This window comes from Amblyraja radiata, chromosome 29 (assembly GCF_010909765.2).
Source record: "Amblyraja radiata isolate CabotCenter1 chromosome 29, sAmbRad1.1.pri, whole genome shotgun sequence".
Classification (NCBI taxonomy): domain Eukaryota; kingdom Metazoa; phylum Chordata; class Chondrichthyes; order Rajiformes; family Rajidae; genus Amblyraja; species Amblyraja radiata.
The window spans coordinates 30,206,231-30,232,303 of NC_045984.1; the positions used below are offsets into that span (position 1 = coordinate 30,206,231).

Here is a 26,073-nt window from a genome sequence, read left to right on the forward strand (position 1 = left end):
TGGATGCTTTCAAGAGAGAGCTATATAGGGCTCTTAAAAATAGCGGAGTCAGGGGATATGGGGAGAAGGCAGGAACGGGGTACTGATTGGGGATGATCAGCCATGATCACATTGAATGGCGGTGCTGGCTCGAGGGGCCAAATGGCCTACTCCTGCACCTATTGTCTATTGTCTATTGTTTAGGCAAACTGAGGGGAGGTATTCAGCGAAACGATAGCCGAGCCTGCGTTCCTGGTCATGTGCCCATCGATGCTACCCGCATCCAGTTGCTACATCCCTGCACTACAGGTAACTTATAGGCCTGTCGACATGTCTTTGGAGCTTGCAAGTAACCTGAACACCGGGAGGAAACCCACGCAGTCCTGGGGAGAACCTGCAAACTCCACATGGACTGCACTGGAGAAAGTTGAGCAAGCAGCACTGACTGCTGCGCTGTTCCGCTACTAGTTTGTGAATAGTGGCGAAAGTTCCAAAACGACTCTGCACTTTGTAGGACCACCCAACATGGATGACCCAACAAATAAGAATGGTTTAAGTGCTGTAGGGAAGATGCTATGTTGTCATGGCCTTTATACTGCAGTGGAAGATGGAACGAACATCACATTGCTACAATGTCATGCCATAATGCATTGAAAATGACGGATGAGTGAACACTGTGCGAAAGTGCGTTCTACATGGAATTAAACTGTACAGGAGTGAGTGCAACATATAAATGAACACTATATACTATATATATACAAGTTAGAACAATGTGGACAACGTCTAAGTGAAGGCTAGATGGGGTACCCAGCAAGATACAACTGGATGCGACACAGAACAAACAACATTCGTGTTTGCTACTCACAAAGATCTTCACTAACCAAGTGAAAGTGTTCATCAAACACAAGGCCCATCTCCTGTGCAGGTGTGAGTTACCTGTGGAAAATTACAGGCTGTCCTTTTTCTATTGATTTTCAGTTGGTGCTAAATAGCCGACTGATTTCTCTTGGGGAAAGAGACGTGGTCACTAAAGGGCCTGTCGCACTTGGGCGTTATATTTGCGCGCCATCGTTTACCCGTCACAACGCATGACGTGACATCATTTACACGCCACTGCCTATGCCACCACGTCTCACCACGCGCCATGCGCGCGTGACGCGCGCATGGCGCGTGGTGAGACGTGGCGGCCTAGGCAGTGACGTGCAGGATTTTGGGAGTTACAAAATCTCCGCGCGCCAAATGACGCCCAAGTGGGCAGGCCCTTGATGTTCACAGTTTTTCAGCTACTTTCGGGGATCTGTTACATTTTAGGAGGTTTCTAGCAAACATTCTTCCCCAAAGATGTCGGGACAAATTAAGGAGACATTATTGCTCTGCCTCATTTTGGGGCGACATTCTTAACGTAGCAGCCCATTTTTAAATTAAGTTGTGAATCAGCCGTTGGTCCTGTGGACGAAACTGACTCACATTCCTATTGACCATTGCCGGACATTGCCAATATTTCTTGCCACTCATAGTCTTACCCATGCAGTTGTTTCCCCCATTGACCTGCATGTATTCTGGAGGGCAGACACAGGTGTAGTTGCCCAGGGTATTGTAGCATGTTCCTGGCCCACAGATTCCAATGTGGGTGGTGCACTCATCGATATCTGAAACAAAAAGACATCAGGTTACAATTAATTACATTCAATTAACGAAGGACTATAGAGTCAGAGTCATGGTGTCATAGAGTGTTACAGTGTGGAAACAGGCCCTCCGGCCCAACTTGCCCACACCGGCCAGCAATGTCCCAGCTACACCAGTCCCATCTGCCCACGTTTTGTCCATATCCCTCCAAACCTGTCCAATGTTTCTTAAATGTTGGGATAGTCCCAGCCTCAACTACCTCCTCCGGCAGTTCGTTCCATACACCCACCACCCATTGTGTGAAAGAGTTACCCCTCAGGTTCCTATTAAACCTGAAGAAGGGTTTCGGCCCGAAACGTTGCCTATTTCCTTCGCTCCATAGACGCTTCTGTACCCGCTGAGTTTCTCCAGCAATTTTGTCTAACTCCTATTAAACCTTTTCCCCTTCACCTTAATCCTATGTCCTCTGCTCCTCGATTCACATACTCTGGGCACGAGACTCTGTGCGTCTACCCGATCTACTCCTCCCGTGATTTTATACATGATTAAACAGGGGAGAGGTGAGGAAAATGCAACTGATGTGGCATATATGGATTTTCAACAAAAAAAAACATTTCATAGGATACAACAGATAATTAGCAAACTTAAGGAAAATTGACCCAGTTGGATAGAGACATAGCAGAAATAATGAGCTTGCGGTTGAAGTATTTTCTGCACACAAATAGTTTGCTACTGCTTATATAAAATGATTAAGCATCGGGATTGAAGTCCGAGGGACTATTGCAACGTGCTGATTAGAAAACATTGATCGTGGTGAGAGTTCAGTAAATAAACGTCAAATTAATAGATTTAAACAAATAGTCGCAGGGAAAGAAAATTCAACTGACATAACTTTAACTGGAGTGATGGAGAAACAGTCCTCAATTTATAGATCCACAAATCAGTAGGAATGGGCAATAAAAGCTGGCTTTGCCAGTAATGTCCAGATCACAAAAGATTAATAAATAAAAATGTATTACACAAACAGCTACGGTCAGGGGAGTGGGCGGGACAAAGATAGAATGTAGTCGTAGACAGTGAGACTGGTGGGAGAACTGGGAAGGGGAAGGGGATGGAGAGAGAGGGAAAGCAAGGGCTATTTGAAGTTAGAGAAGTCAACGTTCATACCGCTGGGGTGTAAGCTTCCCAAGCGAAATATGAGGTCCTGTTCCTCCAATTTGCGCTGGGCCTCACTCTGACAATGGAGGAGGCCCAGGACAGAAAGGTCAGATTGGGAATGGGAGGGGAAGTTAAAGTGCTGAGCCACCGGGAGATCAGGTAGTTTAAGACGGACTGAGCGGGGGGTATCTAATTTCTAATGTATCTAACATCTCTACAAAACAGAAAAACAATCATTAATATTACAGACTGAAAGCTAGTAGTTTGGTTTATTAGTTTAGAGATACAGCATGGAAACAGGCCCTTCGGCCCACCGATTCCATGCCAACCAGCATTCCCCGCACACTTAACACTATCCTACACACACCATGGACAATTTACAATTTTACCGAAGCCAATTAACCTACAAACCTGTACGTCCTTCGAGTGTGGGAGGAAACCGAAGATCTCGGAGAAAACCCACGCCGTCAGGGGGAAGAACGTACAAGCTCCGTACAGACAGCACACGAACCTGAGTCTCTGGAGCTGTGAGGCAGCAACTCTACCGCTGCACCATTGTGCCGCCCAAAGTTCGGAGACCCGGGTTCAATCCTGACTACGGGCGCTGTCTGTACGGAGTTTGTACGTCCTCCCCGTGACCGTGTGGGTTTTCTCCGCGATCAGCAGTTTTCTCCCACACGCGAAAGACGTACAGGTATGTAGGTTAATTGGCTTGGCATTAGTGCTAATTGTCCCTAGTGTGTGTAGGATAGTGTTAACGTGCGGGGATCGCTGGTCGGCGTGGACTCGGTGGGCGAAGGTCCTGTTTCCGCGCTGTAAATCCAAAATGAAACCAAACTAAAAACTTACAACGCAGTGTCGTGCCAGATTCTAGGGCTGTGCAATCTGTGTCTGGAGTAAAGAGAACTGTCTCATCCTGAATACAACCAAGACTAAAGAGATGGTTGTTAACTTTGGCAGGTCCAAGCTCCCCCTTCAGCCGGTCAACACTGCAGGGGTGGACATTGAGGTGGTGCAGACATAAATATCTGGGAGTACACCTTGATAACAAACTGGACTGGTCTGTCAACACCGATGCCCTCTACAAAAAAGGACAGAGCAGTCTCTTTTTCCTCAGAAGGCTCAGATCCTTCAATGTGTGCAATGAAACGCTGTACTTGTTTTACCATACTGTTGTTGCAAGTGTCATCTTCTACGCTGCTGTCTGCTGGGGTGACAACATCACTGATAAAAACAGCAAGAAGCTGGACAAGTTGGTGAAAAGAGCTAGCTCAGTGCTGGGGGGGGGGGGGGGGGGAGAGTAGACTCTGTGGTGGATGTGCTAGAGAGGTGTATGAGGAGCAAGGTGCGGGTCATCCTCAACAACTCCGGGCACCCCCTCCATGAAACTCTGGAGTGTCAGAGGAGCAGACGGAACAACGACCGGCTCCTCTCCCTGCGCTGTAGAACGGAGCGGTTCAGGAGATCCTTAGATTTTATAATACTGACCGTCAAGCTGTATGGGGATGCTTTGCACTTTTAATAGTTATTTATTGGGTTATTTTCAAATATTTATTGCTTTTATGTATTGTCTGTATTTTATGTATTGTCTGCTTTACGTTCTGACTGTGTTGGCTACCGGACATCTGAATTTACTTGAGGGGATTAATAAAATATTTGTCTGTCTATTTATCTAATAGGCACAAGGGCATCCTCACCTTCACAGATGCGCGTATCCTCGTTCAGGTAGTAACCAGCTGGGCACTCGCACTGGAAACTTCCAAATGTATTGACACAATTTCCACCTTGGCACAGGCCAGGCAATTCCTGACACTCATCAATATCTGTGGGAAAAACAATCAGAAGCTCACGTTTCCACACCGGTGAAAAAATGATCCCTTTAACAAATTATTACTTTTGACATTTTAATCATGAGGTTTGCCGACTTACCCTCTAAGATAACGGTGATGGGGTTTGGTCTGAAACCCTCTCCTCCGGGACAAAGTGTCTTGTACTCGGCTAAAACAGAATATTTGTTGTAAAAGTTAGTGTCCAATGTAAATATAATAATAATATCTTTTAGTGTCATTGCACATATGTGCAACGAGATTTGGTCTGCGGCTTCCATCCGATGCCATAACTTAAACAACTAATAAAATTTAGATTTAGATTTAGATACCCCGAGGAACATGATTGATGAAAAGAACAGTAAAACAGTCTAAAGTGCAAATGTGTCTGTGCCGGGTCGATGTGCGACGTGACCATCTGAGGGAGACAGTTCATGGGGGTGGGGCGGTTCAGAGCAGCTATAGCTCTGGGGATGAAGCTGTTCCTGAGTCTGGAGGTGCGGGCGGAGAAGGCCTTGTAACGTCTGCCGGAAGGTAGGAATTCGAACAGTCCAGTACAAGGGTGTGAGGAGTCTTTGTGGATGCTGACGGCCTTCCTGAGGCACCGTGTTTATCCATTCATTGTGTATCCATTGATTGGAAGCTTATCCCGGGCGGATGAGTCTTCCCCTGATTTTCCCCCACATCTCCAATCCTCAGCTTGTAACTTCCATGCCAATCTCATCGCCAGCCTATCTTTGTTTCTCGTTTGAGAAAGAACTTGAGGTGCTGTGAAAATGGAAGGCAGGCAAAAATGCTGGAGAAACTCAGCGGGTGAGGCAGCATCTATGGAGCGAAGGAATAGGTGACGTTTCGGGTCGAGACCCTTCTGGAAACTCAGCTGGTGAGGCAGCATCTATGGAGCGAAGGAATAGGTGACGTTTCGGGTCGAGACCCTTCTGGAAACTCAGCTGGTGAGGCAGCATCTATGGAGCGAAGGAATAGGTGACGTTTCGGGTCGAGACCCTTCCGGGTCTCGACCCGAACCGTCACCTATTCCTTCGCTCCATAGATGCTGCCTCATCCCCGCTTGAGTTTCTCCAGCATTTTTGTCTACCCTTGGGGTGGAAGATTGCAACCTTCACGTGGTCCGCCCTGTTTCGACTAATGCAATCGACTCGACGTGCACAAACGGAAGATCAAATAGAACAAGTTGTCCAACAACTTTAGGCTGTGCACGCCACACGAAAGAAGAAATCTTTCTTTCTCTCCCGCTTTCATCTTTGCGTTCCCTTCCTCGTTAATCTTTTATCACAATTACAAGTGTATGCCGGTCTTTTGTGATGTTACAAGCTTAATGATGGGATAGGATAAATTGGGAGATAGGAAGCAGGGGTTGAGCATTCGTTAAGAGTGAGCTACTAGCTGCTTCCTTTATCTAGTAGCTAGCGGTGACGCAGCTGGTGAGAGCAGGTATTGAGGAGGGTTGCCCTGGGATACCCGAACCAACTGTTGAGCCTTCTCGAGTGTCGTGGGCCTAACTCAACGAAACACTAGTGAAGGGAGGTGCCCACTTGATAATCCCAATGATACACTTGCATCCACAGGATTAGTTTTTTTTAAAGAGCTTAGCTAATATGTAGGGAGCTGTTTTTTGCATACAGAGTTATTTATTGTAAGTTGTAGGATCATAGAGTGATACAGTGTGGAAACAGGCCCTTCGGCCCAACTCGCCCACACCGGCCAACAATGTCCCAGTTACCCTAGTCCCTCTTGCCTGCGCTTGGTCCATATCCCTCCAAACTGGTCCTATCCACGTACCTGTCTAACTGTTTCTTAAACGATGGGATAGCCCCAGCCTCAACTACCTCCTCTGACAGGTCTGAAGAAGGGTTTCGGCCCGAAACATTGCCCATTGCCATCGCTCCATAGATGCTGCTGCACCCGCTGAGTTTCTCCAGCATTTTTGTGTACCTTCGATTTTCCAGCATCTGCAGTTCCTTCTTAAATACCTCCTCTGACAGCTTGTTCCATACACCCACCACCCTGTGTGTGAAAAAGCTACCCCTCGGATTCCTATTAAATCTTTTCCCCCTCACCTTGAACCTATGTCCTCTGGTCCTCGATTCCCCTACTCTGGGTAAAAGACTCTGGGCGTCTACCCAATCTATTCCTCTCATAATTTTGGTTGGATAGAGTGGCTGTGGGAGAGGATGTTCCCACTAGTGGGAGAGTCCAGGACGAGGTACATGAGATGCACTTACTTGAATTGACAGGGGGGCAGAATTCGCAGGGGTTGCCCCACGCTCTTCCCAGCGAGCAGCAGCATGAGGCTCGAGTGACTCCAACGCCGATCTCTGCACTGCACGAAATGCCCCCGTCACCCCTTGGCAACGTCTCCAGATAGCAGTTACCCACGCGAGTGTCTGAAACAAATAAACACAAGCAGCCAGAGTGAGTTTGGACAGCGACCACTTAGTGAACAGAAGCGACGAGAGAACAGAGTCTCACTTAGAATCCAGAGTTATGGCCCTGTCCCACGGTGCGAGTTCATTCACGAGCTCTCCCGAGTTAAAAAAAAAATCAAACTCATGGTAAGCACGGAGAATGGACGTAGCGGGTACGTCAGAGCTCGGGGACGTCTCTTAGCAGCTCGTAACGCTAACAGCAGGTACTCGGGAAGACTCGCTAACGGCAGGTAAGCACGGGAAGACTCGTGAAGATTTTTCAACATGTTTGAAAAATGTCCACGAGAGCCCCGAGTACCGACGAGCGGCCATTACCGTAAATCTCTGAGTTCGAATCCGGGCAAACTCGGGAGAATGAACTCTTTGAATGAACTCGTACAGTGGGACAGGGCTTTCACCGATGCGCCAGAGAGAAAAGAAAACTACGATGGCCCAACATATGTGTGCCCATGACACAGGAGATCCTTCTTCCCTGTGGCTATCAAACTGTACGGCTCCTCTGATGGAAGGTCAACGACCTGAAATGTAAACTCTCGTTTGCTTCACCATGGTTATCAACCCCATGAACGAAACTGAGCCGCCTGCCCCCGCACCACTGTTTTAAAAGCGCCGCGGGACCTTGTTTATTTGAAGCACAGTCCGAGAAAAGAAAGTGCAAGCTCGAAGGGCCGAATGGCCTCCTCCTGCACCTATTGTCTATTGTCTATAAAGCGTTGGGCCTCTACTATGATGCTCGTGTATCCCGGAGGTTTGTCCCGATGACTGAGAGCTGCTGATTTTTATTCAACAAGTCGTGCCTTTGTATCCAGGAAATATTTTTGAATAATAAATACCCCAGAGGGGATGCTCACCCACACAGCCAACCCCGGTTTTTTTGATTATAGTATAATAATTGGGAAAAAATTAATACTAAAATTTTGGAAAAATCCAACAACCCCCGCAATTAAAATGTGGATTACGGAAATGTCTGAGACATGACACTTGGAAAAAATTAGACTTATCTTAATTGACAAATCAGAACTATTTGCTGGAATATGGTCTCCGTTTATTGCTTTTCTCTAAAAAGGTAAATTGGTTCAACACGGAAGCTGGACTGAAACTTGAGTCCAGGACTGGATGAATCTACGAACCTATCTCCAAAATTGTGTTATCGGTAATTTCCTTTGTTTCCCCTCCCCTCCCCTCTCTATTAGTTAGACATAGAAACATAGAAATTAGGTGCAGGAGTAGGCCATTCGGCCCTTCGAGCCTGCACCGCCATTCAATATGATCATGGCTGATCATCCAACTCAGTATCCCGTACCTGCCTTCTCTCCATACCCTCTGATCCCCTTAGCCACAAGGGCCACATCTAACTCCCTCTTAAATATAGCCAATGAACTGGCCTCGACTACCCTCTGTGGCAGAGAGTTCCAGAGATTCACCACTCTCTGTGTGAAAAAAGTTCTTCTCATCTCGGTTTTAAAGGATTTCCCCCTTATCCTTAAGCTGTGACCCCTTGTCCTGGACTTCCCCAACATCGGGAGCAATCTTCCTGCATCTAGCCTGATCTATGGACCTATCTCCAAATCTATGGACCTATCTCCAAAATTGTGTCATCTAGTCTATAGTTTCCCTTTTTTCTCTCCCTTATTTCTTTTCTCTCTACAGCTCTATCTTTCAAAAAAAAATTGAAATAAAAAATAGAAGTTTTGTATATATGTAATTGGTACGCAAATGGTGTTTTGGCTATTATATGTATATAATGTCTCCAAAGCCCTTTATGTCTACAAAGCCCTCAATGGGCTTGCCCCCACCTACATCAAAAGTCTGCTTACCCACCACACCACCTCCAGGTCCCTCAGATCGGCCGACTTGGGGTCGCTGGACATCCCGCGGTCTGGGCACAAGCTCAGGGGCGAGCGTGCCTTTGCGGTTGCAGCTCCTAGACTGTGGAACAGCATCCCCCCCTTCCCATCGGAACTGCCCCCTCCATCGACTCCGTCGAGACTAAAAACCCATCTGTACTCCCAAGCCTTTCTTGATGTCCCCTGAGCGAGGGCGACATGTATGTAGTGTGTTTGTTTTACTATTTTTATACCAATGTAAAGCACTTTGGTCAACGAGAGTTGTTTTTTAAATGTGCTATAGAAATAAATGTGACTTGTCTTGAGTTGAATTAAAAAAAAAAAAAAAAAATATATATATAACAATAAATACCCCAGGGGGGATGGATGCTCACCCACACAACCAACCCCGGTAGGGTTCAACTCAAAATCCGTGGGGCAGTTACACAGGTAGCTGCCCGGGGTGTTCACACAGAGGCCGTTGATGCAATTCACCGGATCCGCACATTCATTGATATCTGCGAACACAATCCCAGCGACCTCGTCAACAGTCATGTTTAAGAAAGAACTGCAGATGCTGGAAAAATCGAAGGTAGACAACAAATGTTGGAGAAACTCAGCGGGTGGGGCAGCGTCTATGGGGGGAAGGAATAGGTGACGTTTCGGGTCGAGACCCTTCTTCAGACTGATGAGGGGTGGGGGCGGGAAGAAGAAAGGAAGAGGCGGAGGAGACAGTGGGCTGTGGGAGAGCTGGGAAGGGGAGGGGAAGGAGGGGGAAAGCAGGGACTACCTGAAATTGGAGAATGCACTGTTCATACCGCTGGGGTGTAAACTGCCCAAGCGAAATATGAGGTGCTGCTCCTCAAATTTGCGGTGGGACTCACTCTGGCCATGGAGGAGGCCCAGGACAGAAAGGGCAGATTCGGAATGGGAGGGGGAGTTGAAGTGCGGAACAGAGTCTCTTGCTCACAGTAAGGGGATCGAAAACCAGAGGACATAGGCTTAAGATGAGGGGGAAGATTTAATAGGAACCTGAGGGGTAACATTTTCACACCAAGGGTGGTGGGCGTATGGAATGAGCAGTGGCGTGTAGTTGAGGCAGGGACTATCATAACGCTCAAGAGATATGTGGACAGGTACATGGATGGACAGGTTTAGAGGGATATGGGCCAAGCATGGGCAGGTGGGACTAGTGTAGATGGGGCACGTTGGTCAGTGTGGTGTGGGCACGTTGGGATGAAGGGCTCATTTCCACGCCCTTCTCTGCATCGACCTTACCTGTTGGAGCCGCTCACCGATCAGTTAAAGGCCACTGTGTAACAGGGGGGGATGCCACGCTGTCCATTGTTGGGGCAAAACTCACCTGTACAATTGCCGCCACTCCTGTCCAGCTCGTACCCATTGTCACAGACACAGCGGAACATTCCGGGCAGGTTCTGGCAATTGCCGAAAACACAAATGTTCTGGAAGGTGCATTCATCAATGTCTGAACAAAAAGAGACTGTGAGGTTAGTGGAAGGCAAAGGTCTGACAGATCGCCTGTCAGTAATATCCATGCTCTTTCATCAGAGACGATTCACCCTGTGCAACGCCATGTTCAATATTTATCGTTTTACATGATAAGCAAGTCATTGGGAAAACCTGAATCCCGGATCAATTCCATCCTAGACCGATGAGAAGAAGGCAGGAATGGGGTCCTGATTAGGGATGATCAGCCATGATCACATTGAATGGCTGATAACAGTGCTGGCTCGAAGGGCTTCAATGGCCTACTCCTACACCTATTGTCTATTGTCTTATTCTAGATACCCTTAGAGATACAAGATTAATGCTACCAGTAGTTTACCGGATCTGTAAATAGATCGCTTTAATCAGCCATGCGTTTGTCTATCTGGATCAAGCCTGCAATTAGATAAGGCACAAAAGGAAGTCCCAACTCAGCCTTGCGATGGGGAAGAGAGTGGTGAGAGGGTGTTGTGGGCGGAATATCCTGGTTGTCACCAGAATTGTGTGTATCTGTATCTTGGAATTTGCGTCTGGTCAATGGGCAACTATGTTTGAAGCGGCGGGACGAAGGATTCAGAGGAGCGCGACGTTATTCCCTTGTTTAGTTCCGTTCTGAGATACAGCGCGGAAACAGGCCCTTCGGCCCACCGAGTCCGTGCCGACCAGCGATCCCCGCACACTATCACTATCCTACACACACCTGGGACAATTAACCTACAAACCTGCGCATCTATGGAGTGTGGGAGTGTGTAGTGTATTGTAAATGTACTTTAATACACCATAAATAAGCTGCGCTGTATGGCCCGATTGTAATCAGAGTTAGATTTAGTCCGCAATAACCTACCTGAACTCCCGGTGGCTCAGCACTTCAACTCCCCCTCCCATTCCCAATCCGACCTCTCTGTCCTGGGTCTCCTCCATTGCCAGAGTGAGCAACAGCGGAAATTGGAGGAACAGCACCTCATATTCCGTCTGGGGACCTTGCGTCCGTATGGCATTAACATTGAATTCTCCCAATTTTGCTAGCCCTTGCTGTCTCCTCCCCTTCCTTAACCCTCTAGCTGTCTCCTCCCACCCTCCCATCCGCCCGCCCTCGGGCTCCTCCTCCTCCCCTTTTCCTTCTTTCTCCCCCCCCCCCCACCCCCCATCAGTCTGAAGAAGGGTTTCGGCCCGAAAGTCGCCTATTTCCTTCGCTCCATAGATGCTGCTGCATCCGCTGAGTTTCCCCAGCAATTTTGTGTACCTTAGATTTAGCTCTTATGGCTAACGCAATCAACCTTCTGAACCTTCTGTATTTTGTAGTCAGCAGGGCAGTAACTCTGCATATCGCCAACTTGGACAATTAAAATATTTTATCAAGCCCATTAACCTACAAACCTGTACGACTTTGGAGTGTGGGAGGCAACCGAAGATCTCGGAGAAAACCCACGCAGATCACGGGGAGAACGTACAAACTCCACACAGACAGCACCCGTAGTCGGGTTCGAACCCGGGTCTCTGGCGCTGCATTTTGCTGTAAGGCAGCAACTCTACCCGCTGTGCCACCGTGACTGCCCGGGATACGGGGAGAAAGCAGGAACGGGGTACTGATTTTGGATGATCACCCGTGATCACATTGAATGGCAGTGCTGGCCGGAAGGGGCCGAATGGCACCTGTTTTCTACACCTCTACATTGTCTTTCCGCTGACTGGTTAGCGCGCGATGAAAGCTTTCCGCTGTACCTCGGTACGGGCGACAATAAACGTACGTGAGACGGACTGCCGGGAGAGATTGGAGTGAAGCGCATCGTGGCATAGCTTACCTTGGCACGCCTTGCTGTCCTCTGTGGGCGTGAACCCCATTTCACATTCGCACCGGTACCCCCCAGGAGCGTTCAGGCACTGCCCGTTCTCACACAGGTTCACATTCTCTGCGCACTCATCGACATCTGCATGGAAACATATCGATCAACCGGTGAGCAACACTGAATATCGGAGATGCTGCCCGTCCCGCCAGGTTACTCCAGCAGTTTGCGTCTATCTTTAGCAATACTGAACAATATTTCTCACTGGTGCAAGCCATAGTCCCAGAGATTGATGTTGGCATCTCCCCTGGATATGGGGGTACCCCTGCAGACACAGGCCACGGGGCGCAGAGAGAAATAAAAACAGGAAATGCTAGATAAAACCGAGGGAATAAACAGGAAACCTATTTGTTAAATTGTCTGAAAGATGCGACCGACAGATGGAACAGAAACTCTAGTAAAACATACAGAAACTTCCAGTAAACAAAGGTTTCCTGTTTGTATTTTGCTCCGTGACAGATCCCTGGGATTGAATAGTCTTGGTTGCTGTCGATGTACGTGTGTGGGAGGCATTAACTGAGAAAACCATCTGCTAGAAACAATGGCATGGCATAATCAGCATTGATTTCAATTGTATGAGATTGATGCTGTGGGGAGCATCTCTGACTGTATTGTAGTATTTACTGCTCATTGTCAAAGTGACACTGTCTCTCAGATTGACAGTTGGATCAGAGATGCCTCGCTGTGAGCCGCTGTGGCGGATGCCCCCCGGAGAAACCGAGCCGGAGCCCCCCGTGGGTCGGCAGAGTCCGCGGCTGGGGCCTAGGTCGGCACCATGGGGGGGGGGCGTCCAGAGAGGACCCAGCGACGATAGCGGAGAGGTCGATGCGGCTGTTGATGATGGTGTTGACCGATGGACGTGGAAGTGAGGGCGCGGCTGCTGAGGGAAGAAACAAGGGAGGGCCCGGCATGGGAGGACCACTGTGAGGGGGGGGGGGGAGAGCAGTGCCCTTATGTGGCGACTATTTGCTTCCTTTGGGTACGCAAGCCAAGAATCGCACTGTCACCTGCCGCATGTGACAATAAGCTTTCATTCACATCAGCTCTTTACAATAAAACTCCGCTCCTTAAGCCTGCCCGCTGTTGGGAAAATATTCCCATATTCCTTTCCAAGATGCCCCCAAGATTGCACTCCTGCGTAGAAAGCTACGATTTCCCATCAGTTACAACCCGGCTGGGAACAGTGATGAGTTTCAATCCTCCTTGAAGTCAAACTGAAACAGCTGAGTTTACCAGAGAAGAGAAGTTGTGATGAGGAAAGGCCTGCGTGTGGGAAAGGCAATGTACAGCAGATCTTGCATTATCCCTCACAGTATCGAGTAGCACAAGTTGGGAGGTCACGTTGCAGTTGTATAAGACGTTGGTGAGGCCGCATTTCGAGTGTTGTGTTCAATTCTGGGCACCGTGTTATAGGAAAGATGCTGTCAAGCTGGAACGGGTGCAGAGAGGATTTACGAGGATGTTACCCGAGGGCTTGAGGGTCTGAGCTATAGGGAGAGGTTGAGTAGGCTGGGATTCTATTCCTTTGAGTGCAGGAGGATGAGTGATGATTTTATAGCGGTGTATAAGATCATGAGAGGAATAGACTGGGTAGATTCACAGGAAGACAAAAATGCTGGGAGAAATTCAGCGGGTGAAGCAGCATCTATGGAGAGAAGAAACAGGTGACGTTTCAGGTCGAGACCCTTCTTCAGACTGATGTGGGGGGGGGGGGGGGGGGGGGAAGAGAGTCTCTTGTCCAGAGTAGGTGAATCGAGGAGCAGAAGACATAGGTTTAAGGTTAAGGGCGAACAATTTAATAGGAATATGAGGGGTAATTTTTTTCACTCAAAGGGTGGTGGGCGTATGGAACAAGCTGCCAGAGGAGGTAGTTGAGGCTGGGACTATCACAACATTTAAGAAGCAGTTAGACAGGTACATGGATAGGACAGGTCTGGAGGGGTACGGACCAAACGCAGGCAGGTGGGACTAGTGTAGCTGGGACATGTTGGCCGGTGTGGGCAAGTTGTGTTTCCACACTGTATCACTCGATGACTCTAAGAGAACAGTTTTAGAGTGCAATGAAGCAATCTGGCAGCGCATCTCCTTGGCAAGAATGGGGGTTTGGATGTAGCGGTGGGTGGTCTCAGAATACAAGAGAAACCCTACAGATAGTTCCTGCAGGTTCTGGAGACGTCAGTGAATGCTGCTTGATGATCATGGGTCACAAGAAAGTGTCGGAGACAAAAGGCAGAAAAATGGCTTCAGAACCTTCGTAATCCAACAAGTAATAATCGGACTCATCAGCCTGCCCGGAATTGCCAATGTTCTCGAAGCAGGAGACAGTGTGCAGTCAATCACTGACTCTCTCCTACCCACTTCTTCTCACCAGGACCTCGTTACCTGAGCAGCTGAAGCCATCTCCGCTGAAGCCATCCTTGCAAGCGCAGCGGTACGAGCCCGGCGTGTTCATGCAGTTGGCGCTGGGGTTGCATTGGTGCTCCTCAGTCGCGCATTCGTCCAGATCTGCAACAGGACAACCAAAAGTCACCAGGAATCACATCTCAGATGCATAATAAATCCTTCACTTCAGCAGGCAAGTGGCCGATGGTCAGGGTTGGAACCCCCTTGAGCTTCAGCACGCGACCACTGCACAAACAAATATCAGCACTTTCATTACTATCTTATAGACAATAGATTAAATTAAATTAAAAATTAAATTTCTTTATTTATATAGCACATTTTTAGTCAACTTGCATTGACCCCAAAGTGCTTCACATAATTACATCCACATACACAGGCAAATGTGGGTGAAGTGTCTTGCCCAAGGACACAATGACAGTATGCACTCCAAGCGGGATTCGAACCAGCTACCTTCCGGTTGCCAGCCGAACACTTAGCCCATTGTGCCATCTGTCGTCCCAGAGTGCAAGAGTAGGCCATTCGGCCCTTCGAACCAGCACCGCCATTCACTGTGATCATGGCTGATCATTAGGTTCCTGCAACACAGCAGTCTAGAGACTATATTACTGTTTACCAGGCCAACCAGGTTAATTCCCAGGATGGCGGGACTGACATATGATGAAAGAATGGATCGACTGGGCTTATATTCACTGGAATTTAGAAGGATGAGAGGGTATCTTATAGAAACATATAACATTCCTCAGGGATTGGACAGGTTAGATGCAGGAAAAATGTTCCCCATGTTGGACGAGTCCAGAGCCAGGGGTCACACAGTTTAAGAATAAGGGGTAGGCCATTTAGGACTGAGATGAGGGAAAAAGTTTTCACCCAGAGAGTTGTGAATCTGTGGAATTCTCTGCCACAGAAGGCAGTGGAGGCCGATTCACTGGATGTTTTCAAGAGAGAGTTGGTTGTAGCTTTTAGGGCTAACGGAATCAAGGGATATAGGGAGAAGGCAGAAACGGGGATGATCAGTCATGATCATATTGAATGGCTCGAAGGGCCGAATGGCCTACTCCAGAACCTATTTTCTCTGTTTCTATGTTTACGATTAGCTGTGGAAATATATTGTCGCCCCAGCTAATCTGCCTCCGCAGTTCAGTTGTTGTCTAACTGGTGAACGAAGCAAAGAGGTGGCGGCGCGACTCGTTGCAGCGGCTCCTACAGCCTGTCTGTCTTTTTTTATTTTTTGTCTAGTTAAATGTAGTGTTTGGTGTTTTTTAAATACTGGTTTTTAAATGTGTATATGTGGGGGGTGGGGGGGGGAGGGGGAAACCGTTTAAAATCTCTTCCCTGTCCGGGAGACCCGACCTTTTCCCTGTCGGGTCTCCGTTGTCGTTGGGGCCTAGCACCGTGGAGCGGCCTCCAACCTGAACGACCCGGGGGCTCGGGAGATTGCGAGCTGCGGACTACTCACCATCGTGGGGCTGGCCGGCCTCGGAACGTGGGGAGCGGTGGTGACTCGCTGCTGCGACTCGACTCCTGGGGCTCGGAGGCTCCAGCAACGCAGCCGCAGGTCCGGTGGACTGGGACATCAGGAGCTCACGGGTCCGGGGGGAGAGAGAGACCGCTTCCCGGAGCTCCCGCAACGCGACTTCTCCAGCCCGTGTCGCGGGGTTTGGAACGACCCGGAGCGGGGTCATACATCGCCCGGCACGGCTTCATGGCCGTGGGACATTCCAGTGCCCGCCGGGGGCTCCAACTTCGAGACTTTTAGACCGGGAGCGGGGCCGTAAATCGCCCGGCACGGCCTAAAATGGCCGTGGGACTTATCATCGCCCGCCTGGGGCTTGGACATCGGGAGAGACATGGAGAGCAGGGGAACGAAAATACTGACTTTCACTTTCACCATGGCAGACTGCACTTGGTCCAGTGAGGAGTGGGGGGGGGAGCGCGAGATGGAAAATTTGAGTCATTGAGCGATGAAAGTGAGAGGGTGGGTACACATCAAAAATTCACCAGGAGTTGGCACAGGTCGGTAGCAAAGGGAGAAACGGCCATTGTTGCTCACAGGAGAGACCCAAGAGAATCAGGAGAGGAATCGTGTGATGAATAGATGGGATGGATGCACAGAGTAGGTGAATCGAGGAACGGAGGACATGGGCTTAAAGTGAAGGGGAGAAGATTTAATTGAGGTGTAACTTTTCCACACAAAGGGTGGTGGGTATATGGAACAAGCTGCCACAGGAGATAGTTAATGCTGGGACTAACCCAACGCTTTTACACACTGGAGTTTAGAAGGATGAGAGGGCATCTCATTGAAACATGTAAGATTGTTAAAGGTTTGGACACGCTAGAGGCAGGAAACGTGTTCCCGATGTTGGGGGAGTCCAGAACCAGGGGCCACAGTTTAAGAATAAGGGGTAAGCCATTTAGAACGGAGACGAGGAAACACTTTTTCTCTCAGAGAGTGGTGAGTCTGTGGAATTCTCTGCCTCAGAGGGCGGTGGAGGCAGGTTCTCTGGATGCTTTCAAGAGAGAGCTAGATAGGGCTCTTAAAGATAGCGGAGTCAGGGGATATGGGGAGAAAGCAGGAACGGGGTACTGATTGGGGATGATCAGCCATGATGACATTGAATGGCGGTGCTGGCTCGAAGGGCCAAATGGCCTACTCCTGCACCTATTGTCTATTGTCTATTTCTCTTTCTTTATGCATCCAAGATATAATTAGGGCCATTTAAAAAAAAAAAAAAAATTTTAAATTCTATTTTATTTTTAATATGTTTTATTATTTATTATTATTTATTTATTTTTATTTTTATGATACTGCCTGTAAGGGAAATTCATTTCGTTGTCTCTAACTGAGACAATGACAATAAATTTCAATACAATACAATACAATACAATTTCGAAAGTGCTCAGAGAATATTTTATCTTTCTCACTGACAATAAAGCGGATTTACTGAATTGAACGGAAACGTCACCTACTTCCTTCGCTCCATAGATGCTGCCTCACCCGCGGAGTTCCGCCATCATTTTTGTGTCTGCCTTCAAGCATCAAACCTCAATCACCAGCACACTCACCGATGCACTCGAGACCATCTCCAATCCAGCCGTCGCGGCACTTGCACTTGAAGCTCCCCGGCACATTCACACAAGAGGCGTGCAGGTCGCAGTTGTGAGCTCCAATCTCGCATTCGTCGATATCTGTGGCAAAAGTCACAAGCAGCGTGAAGACTTGGAGCTTTAGTACAGTTCTCGAGCCGCTGAAGCAATTGCAGCTGAGAACGTTACACAGCACAGCAGATCGAGATGAAAATGAGGATCTAAGGGCCTGTCCCACTTTTCAATTTTATTCGGCGACTCTGCGAACATCAGCAGTGAAGGGGAGGGAGAGGGGGAGGGGGAGCGGGGGTGGGGGGTGATGGAGGGTGAGGGGGGGAGGGGGGTGTGGGAGGGCTCAGCCACCCACCTGTACATCCTGTGGTTCCCTTCTTCACAAAGTATCCCAGCTGGCAATGGCAGATGAAAGAGCCTTTGGTGTTCTCACAATCGCCATGGAGACAGATGTTTGGATTCAGATCACACTCGTTGACATCTGCAAAGGAAGTTCAAAATGACACATGTTCTTCATGTCAGATAATGGAGCTGGAAACTATACCAGTTAATTAAAGTCACAGGTGCCCGGGATGGAGCTGGATCCTACAGTCTGTGACACGGAGGGTGCTGGCAACGCACGTTCACACACTCTGGTGTGCAATTTCATTTGGTCACAGGTGATAACACAACAGCAAATGTCATTGGATTCCCCTCCCCCACACTCACATCCCGAACAACTCCCCCTCCCAAACCTACCCTCCCCCTCCCCACCCCTCCCCACCACACCCTACCCCTCCCCACCCAACCCCCCACCCCAACACACCACATCCCATTAAAATCAACAAATATTATTGGGAAAAATAGTCAGCAGGTTAGGAGTATTCCTCCCCCAATTTTGATGTGATCAAGCTTTTCCCTTTGAGAATAGGGAAGATTCAAACAAGAGGACATGACTTCAGAATTAAGGGACAGAAGTTTAGGGGTAACATGAGGGGGAACTTCTTTACTCAGAGAGTGGTAGCTGTGTGGAATGAGCTTCCAGTGGAAGTGGTGGAGGCAGGTTCGTTGGTATCATTTAAGAATAAATTGGATAGGCATATGGATGAGAAGGGAATGGAGGGTTATGGTAGGAGTGCAGGCAGGTGGGACTAAGGGAAAAAAATTGTTCGGCACGGACTTGTAGGGCCGAGATGGCCTGTTTCCGTGCTGTAATTGTTATATGGTTATATGGTTATATGGTTATATGGTCATCTCGAAGCGCAGATTTACATGTGGCGTTCTGCGCTGAGTTTGAATAATGAAATGAGTTCTTACCCAGACAGGTCCTCATGTCCATGGAAGCCATGAAGCCATCGTAGCAGAGGCAGCGATATTCTCCGGGGATGTTGGTACATTGTCCGCCGTCACAAATATCAGGATTCTCCTCACATTCATCAATATCTGCGGAAATCGTAATCAATGTCATGTTCAATTTCACACCAATTGCACCCGTTAGCTTTCCCCAGATCGCTTGGTCGCTACGAATTTTCTTTCCCGCTCTCGAAGGAGCTGGAAGGAACAGGTCGCACTTCATCTCGAACAATATTCGCTCGAGGAGGCACTTCAGTTACTGTTTCACCGTTGATGGGAGCATGGGTTCTGGACTCCCCCCCAACATCGGGAACATGTTTCCTGCCTCTAACGTGTCCAAACCCTTAATAATCTTATATGCTTCAATAAGATTCGCCAGACTGATTCCTGGGATGTCAGGACTGTCTTATGAAGAAAGACTGGATAGACTTGGTTTATACTCTCTAGAATTTAGGAGATTGAGAGGGGATCTTATAGAAACTTACAAAATTCTTAAGGGGTTGGACAGGCTAGATGCAGGAAGATTGCTCCCGATGTTGGGGAAGTCCAGGACAAGGGGTCACAGCTTAAGGATAAAGGGGAAATCCTTCAAAACCGAGATGAGAAGAACTTTTTTCACACAGAGAGTGGTGAATCTCTGGAACTCTCTGCCACAGAGGGTAGTCGAGGCCAGTTCATTGGCTATATTTAAGAGGGAGTTAGATGTGGCCCTTGTGGCTAAGGGGATCAGAGGGTATGGAGAGAAGGCAGGTACGGGATACTGAGTTGGATGATCAGCCATGATCATATTGAATGGCGGTGCAGGCTCGAAAGGCCGAATGGCCTACTCCTGCACCTAATTTCTATGTTTCTATGTCTATGTTAAGATTCCCTCTCATGCTTCTAAACTCCAGAGTGTACAAGCCCAGCCGCTCCATTCTCTCAGCATAAGACATGTATTCACGAGAGGGTTAAGGGGCTGTCCCACTGCGGCGACCTAATCCATGAAGAGTGTCTTCGACCATGCTGCGAGTTTGAGTCGAGGACAAATTCTTCTAAACCCGCGGATTTTTTCAACGATGATGAATGACTTAGAAAAAGCATCATCCCCAAGTTGTGACACTGGTTGAAATGACCCTGATTATTTCTAGGATATACGCAGTTGTGAAGGTCCATTACTGCCTACCTGCACATGTCCTCTTGTCGGGCATCAGGGCGTAGCCTTCACCACAGCTGCATTCGTAGCTTCCGTCCGAGTTTGTGCAGTGCGTGTCACACCCCCCATTCATGATGGTACATTCATCAATATCTGAAACGGGAGGAAGATAACTGAGAATTGAACCTCCGTACGACACAAATATATCCATTGGCCTCAAGAGCAAATGTTGGTGAAAAGCCAAGGAGTTGAGCTGTACAATAGAGCAGTGGGTGCACAGGTTGGCTTCGTCCTGGGGGGGGTGGTGGAGCTGGATTCACTGGAGGTGGGTCTTGGAGGGGAGTATGCTCCTCAAACTGCAGAGCATCTTGGACAATGCATCTCGCCCACTCCATGACACACTGGTCAACCTGAGGAGCACCTTCAGCAACAGACTGGTTCCACCAAGATGCAGCACAGAACGCCACAGGAGATCCTTCTTCCCTGTGGCTATCGAACGGTACAACTCCTCCCCCCTTCTGTCGTGGGGTAGACTGACTCCCCTCCCCCCCCCCCCTTCCCCCCCCCCCCCCCCATCCCAATCTTTGCACATCCCCAATCCTGGGCTTCCAACTCGTCACTTTAATTTCATGTTTCATGGATCTTGTTGTGTGTTATGACTGTTGGCAGACCAATGTCCCTCCTTGGGATAAATAAAGTCCTATCGTATCGTATGGTTAACTCTTCATCCACTAAGTCTAACCTCAGATATATGACTGCTCCCTTGGCCAGAAGGATGTGTATGCATCTGAGCAGGTTAAATGGTGTTTATGGGGAATAACATTTACAAGGGGGATAATGAGTTGGGACTTAACTATATTGACTGCTGTCCCGCCCACACTGCAGCTGCAGAATCGTTCAGTCCCGCTAAGTCCAGGATTTAGTTACTATGCAACAAATAGCTGGAATAAACTTCCTGAAGATTTAAGACTTGCCTCAACTTTGACCACTTTTAAAACAAGACTGAAAACTTTTATGTTTACTTTAGCTTTCAGCTAAATCTTAACTACATTGCACTTTTAACTTTTGCACTTTTTATAATGCATTTTTAATTTTGCTTTTCTTTTCTTTTAGTTCTTCTATTTTATTTCATTTTATTATTTCATTTATTGTATGACATGTTTTTATGTGAAGCACTTTGAGTCTGCCTCGTGTATGAAATGTGCTATATAAATAAAGTTGCCTTGCCTTGCCTAAGTAGCTAATTGTGTGTGAAGCTTCCTTACCCACACAGCCCAGTCTGTCGCTGGTTGCTTGGTAACCAGTATCGCAGGCACACTGGTAAGTCCCAATCATGTTCACACAGCGGCCGTTCTTACACAGGTTGTCGCTCAGCGAGCACTCGTCGATATCTGGAATAGAGATGAGAGCGGTGAAACGCTTGCAGCGCACTCCCCGGAGAGAGTTGACTGTGAACAAAGATTTGAGCCCCTATGTCCGAGGAAGGGTGTGCCGGCTCCGGAGAAGGAGATTTACAGGAATGATCCCAGGAATGAGTGGCTTAGCACGCGATGAGCCTTTGACACCACTGGGCCTGTACTCGCTGGAGTTTAGAAGGTTGAGGGGGGGACCTCATTGAAACTTACAGAACAGTGAAATACATAGATAGAGTGGATGTGGAGAGGATGTTTCCACTGGTGGGAGAGTCTAGGACCAGAGGTCACAGCCTGTGAATTAAAGGGCGCTCTTTTAGAAAGGAGGTGATGAGGAACTTCTTTAGACAGAGGGTGGTGAATCTGTGGAACTCATTGCCACAGAGGGCTGTGGAGGCCAAGTCAGTGGATATTTTTTAGGCAGAGATAGGCAGATTCTTGATTAGATCGGGTGTCAAGGGTTATGGGGAGAAGGCAGGAAAATGGTGATTAGGAGGCAGAGATCAGCGGTGATTGAACGGCGGAGTTGATGCGATGGGCCGAATGGCCCAATTCTACCCCTATAACTTGTGAAAATCACCATCAGTGAACACACTCAGCTCAAGGCAGCCAGGATCAATGGCTGGTGAGGGGAGGAGTAGTTACTCCAGTGAGCCATGTCTGTCGGGACACAATCCATCAGGTTTGGCCTGCAGTTTCCTGGTTGGGGGCTAATGAAATCTCCAACCAGAGTTGCCAATGGGCCTGTCCCACTTACGCGACTTTTTCGGCGACTGGCGGCACCCGTCATAGGTCATTACTGGTCGCCGAAAATTTTAAACATGTTGAAAATCCAGCGGGGACCAGAACAAGGTACGATTCTTTGGGCAACTACTCACGATCATACAAGCTTCACCCCACGACATATCGCCGGGGTGTAGCCTGTATGGTCGTGAGTCGTCTCCTCGGTCACCCAAAGAGTCGTAGCATCTTTCTGGATTTTCAACATGTTGAACATTTTCGCCGAAAAATTTGCGTAAGTGGGACAGGCGCGTAATTCTTGCTTCCACGTGCGTTGGTGGTGAGATTTGCAGGAAGCGAAACTTCATTTCAGACACGTAATTTTCCAGGAGCTGTCTCGTGGTACCAACAGAAGCATCCGCGAAAAAGCATTTCAAAGTCGACTTGTAAAGTCTACTCACCCACGCAACCATCACCCTCGGGGGTCAGCTCATGACCCGGGGGGCAGATGCACTCGTAGCTGCCGTCAGTGTTCACGCAGGTTCCGCCCCGACACAGCAAGGGGTCCCTCTCACACTCATCGATGTCTGTACAGAAAAAAAAAACAAGAGTTGAAACAAGGGACTGCGGCCGCTGGTTTTATCAAGGAAAGACGCAGAGTGCTGGAGTAACTCAGCGGGTCAGGCAGCATCTCTGGAGAACACGGAGAGGTGACGTTTCTTCTTCAGTCGGATTGCCGGAGGCAGCTTCCTAACATGAGGGGGTTTGGAAGGATGGTGGGTGTATGGAGCGACCTCCAGAGAAGGTAGACACAAAATGCTGGAGTAACTCAGCGGGACAGGCAGCATCTCTGGAGAGAAGGAACGGGTGACGTTTCTCGGGTCGAGGCCCTTCAAGGTGGTTGAGGCAAATACCAATAACAGCATTAAAAAGACACTTGCACAGGTACATGGGTAGGAAGGATTTAGAGGGATATGGGCCAAACGCAGGCAAATGGAACTAGCTTAAATGGTGCATTTTGGTCGGCGTTGGATAAGTTAATACAATACAAATTTATTGTCATTTGAACCTCAAATGAAGCTCAAACGAAATTTGGTTTCTGCAGCCATACAACAAGAAAAGGACCAAGACACACAAACACACAAACATCCATCACAGTGAATCTCCTCCTCACTGTGATGGAAGGCAAAGTCTTGTCTCTCCCCTGTGTTCCATTCTTCTCCCGATGTGAAAGCCCCCGGCGGGCGATGGTAAGTAAGTCCCTGTTAAGGGCCTGTTTCTATACTATATGACTTCATGACTCCATGAGAGGTGTTAGGTGAAGAATCGCCCGGCTACGGTGCCATCTTGGATAGAGATTAGAAGGTTGCTTCCGGAAAAATGTAGTAGAAGCAAGTATTCATACAAAATTTAATAAGCATAGTGTCAACTTGCCCACACTAGCCAATTCGTCCCAGCTACACTAGTCCCATCTGCCTGCGCTTGGTTCATATCCCTACAAACCTGTCCCATCCATGTACATGCCTGACTGTTTCTTAAGTTAACTATTGTGTCAGTGTGACTGCCATTGAGAGCATCACTGTTTTTATGGAGTAAGTAAGTAAGTTTATTGGCCAAGTATTCACATACAAGGAATTTGCCTTGGTGCTCCGCCCACAAGTAACAACATGACATACAGTGACAGTTACGAATGACTCAGTAAACACTAAACATTAATAACAATAAAACATTAATGATCAAACACCATGGATCAAGCATGTGAACCAACAAAATACCAGATCAAAGGGAGGCTACAGATTTTTGGCTGTTGAGTAGAGCAACTACTCGTGGATAAAAACTGTTTTTATGTCTGGCTGTGGCAGCTTTGACAGTCCGGAGTCAATGTTTAACTGTTTCTTAAACATTGGAATACTGTTTGAGCAAACTAGACTTCTCGGTTTGGTGAGTTAAGGTGGTGAGATGAGTAACCCAATCTCGTCAGTTTTGTCATAAAGTCACAGAGTGATACAGCGTGGAAACAGGCCCTTCGGCCCAACTCGCCCACACCGGCCAACAATGTCCCAGCTACGCTAGTCCCATCTGCCCACTATTGGTCCATAACCCTCCAAACCTGTCCTATCCATGTACCTGTCTAACTGTTTCCTAAACATTGGGATAGTCCCAGCCTCAACTACCTCCTCTGGCAGCTTGTTCCATACACTCACCACCCTTTGTGTGAAAAAGTTACTCCTCAGATTCCTAGTAAATCTTTTCCCCTTCACCTTAAACTTATGTCCTCTAGTCCTCGATTCCCCTACTCTGGGCAAGAGGCTCTGTGTATCTACCCAATCTTTTCCTCTCATGATTTTATACACCTCTATAAGATCAAAACATCTGGACAAGCATTCGAATCATCAATGCAGAGTAGGCGACACATTGATAAATAGGTGAGGCAGCATCGATGGAGAGACGTTTCGGGTCGAGACCTTTCTTCAGACTGGAATAAAGGGGCTGTCCCACTGCGGCGACCTAATTGGCGAGTTTAGAAGAGTTTGTTGTGAGAGAAAATGTCATGTTGAAGACCTCCTTCGACTATGTTGAAGACCAGCTTCGACTAGCTTTGGGAAAATTGGACACCGAATAGTGGAGAGTGAAGACGACCTCCTTCGATCTCCTTCGACCTCCCTTCGACTATGATGAAGACTATCTACGACTACCTTCGACTACCCTCGATTACCTACGACTAACATGCTGACTTACTACGACCTACCTCGACTAAACCTACGAGTAAAAAAAGTATCGATTTTTTCTATGGCGACCTTTTTTCACTTGCGGGCATTTTTCAACGTTGAAAAATAAGCCGCAACCTAGCTGAGGCCTCGAGTACGCGGGGACTACTCTCGAGCATGAAGAAGAGTTACAAAGACCTCCTAGGGCCTCGTGTCGACCGTGTTGCCAGTATGAGTCGAGGGGAAACTCCTCTGAACTTGCGGATCAGTGGGACGGCCCCTTAAGGGTCTTGACCCGAAACGTCGCCTATCCCTTCGCTCCATAGATGCTGCCTCACCCGCTGAGTTTCTCCAGCATTTTTGTCTACCTTCGATTTCTCCAGCATCTGCAGTTCTTTCTTAAACATAAAGGATCAGTATGGATGGGCATATGATGGTTAGCAGAGGCACAGTGGGCCGTGGGGCTTGTTTCCATGCAGTATGACTCTATGACGCCTACCAACACCTCTTACTTCTGCTTCACAAGTTAAAGCGTTGGAAACTATGGAACTGAGCGGCAAGTTCTTCCAGTGGAGCAAGGGCTGGCGTGCAACAGAGGCAGAGGGACCGATACTCATTTCTTGCACACTTCTATTTCTGGTTCCGACAGCTTAGCTCGGGGGACGTTCTTGAACTGGCCCCCCCCCCCCCCAAAGCCCACTGCATGGCATTTATTAAGTGTTCCACAGATCCTCCCAGCTGCTATGGTTGTCTGGCAAGTGTTCAGCTCCTCCTGGCAGCTTCTCTCCTGAACACATTCACAGGGACATATGGAAACCATTTGCACAAGCCACCAACATGGGTGTCTGAGGTCGGTCCAAGGGGGAGAGCTGGGCTTCACTGGCAACAGCTGTGGAAACACACAAGGCCAGGGTTGCGTGCATGCAGGAGTGCCAGTGGGGTTGGCATTCACAGTCTAGTCCGTGCCACAGTGTTACTGTTACTGCAAAGTCTGTGTCCACATGGGCTTCCACATATTCCGAGCACTGAACCACAGGAAACTCTTCACATATTTC

General features: G+C 48.2%; 1 protein-coding gene across 5 annotated transcripts in view; it reads right to left on the bottom strand.

Annotated features, from left to right (window-relative positions):
• Window positions 1–26,073, bottom strand: part of fbn3 (fibrillin 3) — a 201,924-nt gene that overhangs the window by 45,878 nt on the left and 129,973 nt on the right. For 4 of the 5 annotated variants that reach the window (XM_033047129.1, XM_033047128.1, XM_033047126.1 and 1 more), the window contains 14 exons: window positions 22,772–22,897; window positions 21,444–21,569; window positions 20,209–20,331; window positions 19,008–19,133; window positions 18,067–18,192; window positions 17,679–17,801; window positions 14,595–14,717; window positions 12,171–12,296; window positions 10,226–10,348; window positions 9,258–9,380; window positions 6,833–6,994; window positions 4,693–4,761; window positions 4,461–4,586; window positions 1,503–1,628 (listed from right to left, as the gene is read on the bottom strand). In XM_033047129.1, coding sequence (XP_032903020.1) covers window positions 1,503–1,628; window positions 4,461–4,586; window positions 4,693–4,761; window positions 6,833–6,994; window positions 9,258–9,380; window positions 10,226–10,348; window positions 12,171–12,296; window positions 14,595–14,717; window positions 17,679–17,801; window positions 18,067–18,192; window positions 19,008–19,133; window positions 20,209–20,331; window positions 21,444–21,569; window positions 22,772–22,897 — 1,728 coding nt within the window. The remainder of the gene's footprint in view (window positions 1–1,502; window positions 1,629–4,460; window positions 4,587–4,692; window positions 4,762–6,832; window positions 6,995–9,257; window positions 9,381–10,225; window positions 10,349–12,170; window positions 12,297–14,594; window positions 14,718–17,678; window positions 17,802–18,066; window positions 18,193–19,007; window positions 19,134–20,208; window positions 20,332–21,443; window positions 21,570–22,771; window positions 22,898–26,073) is intronic. The other variant, XM_033047130.1, reaches the window with a different exon arrangement.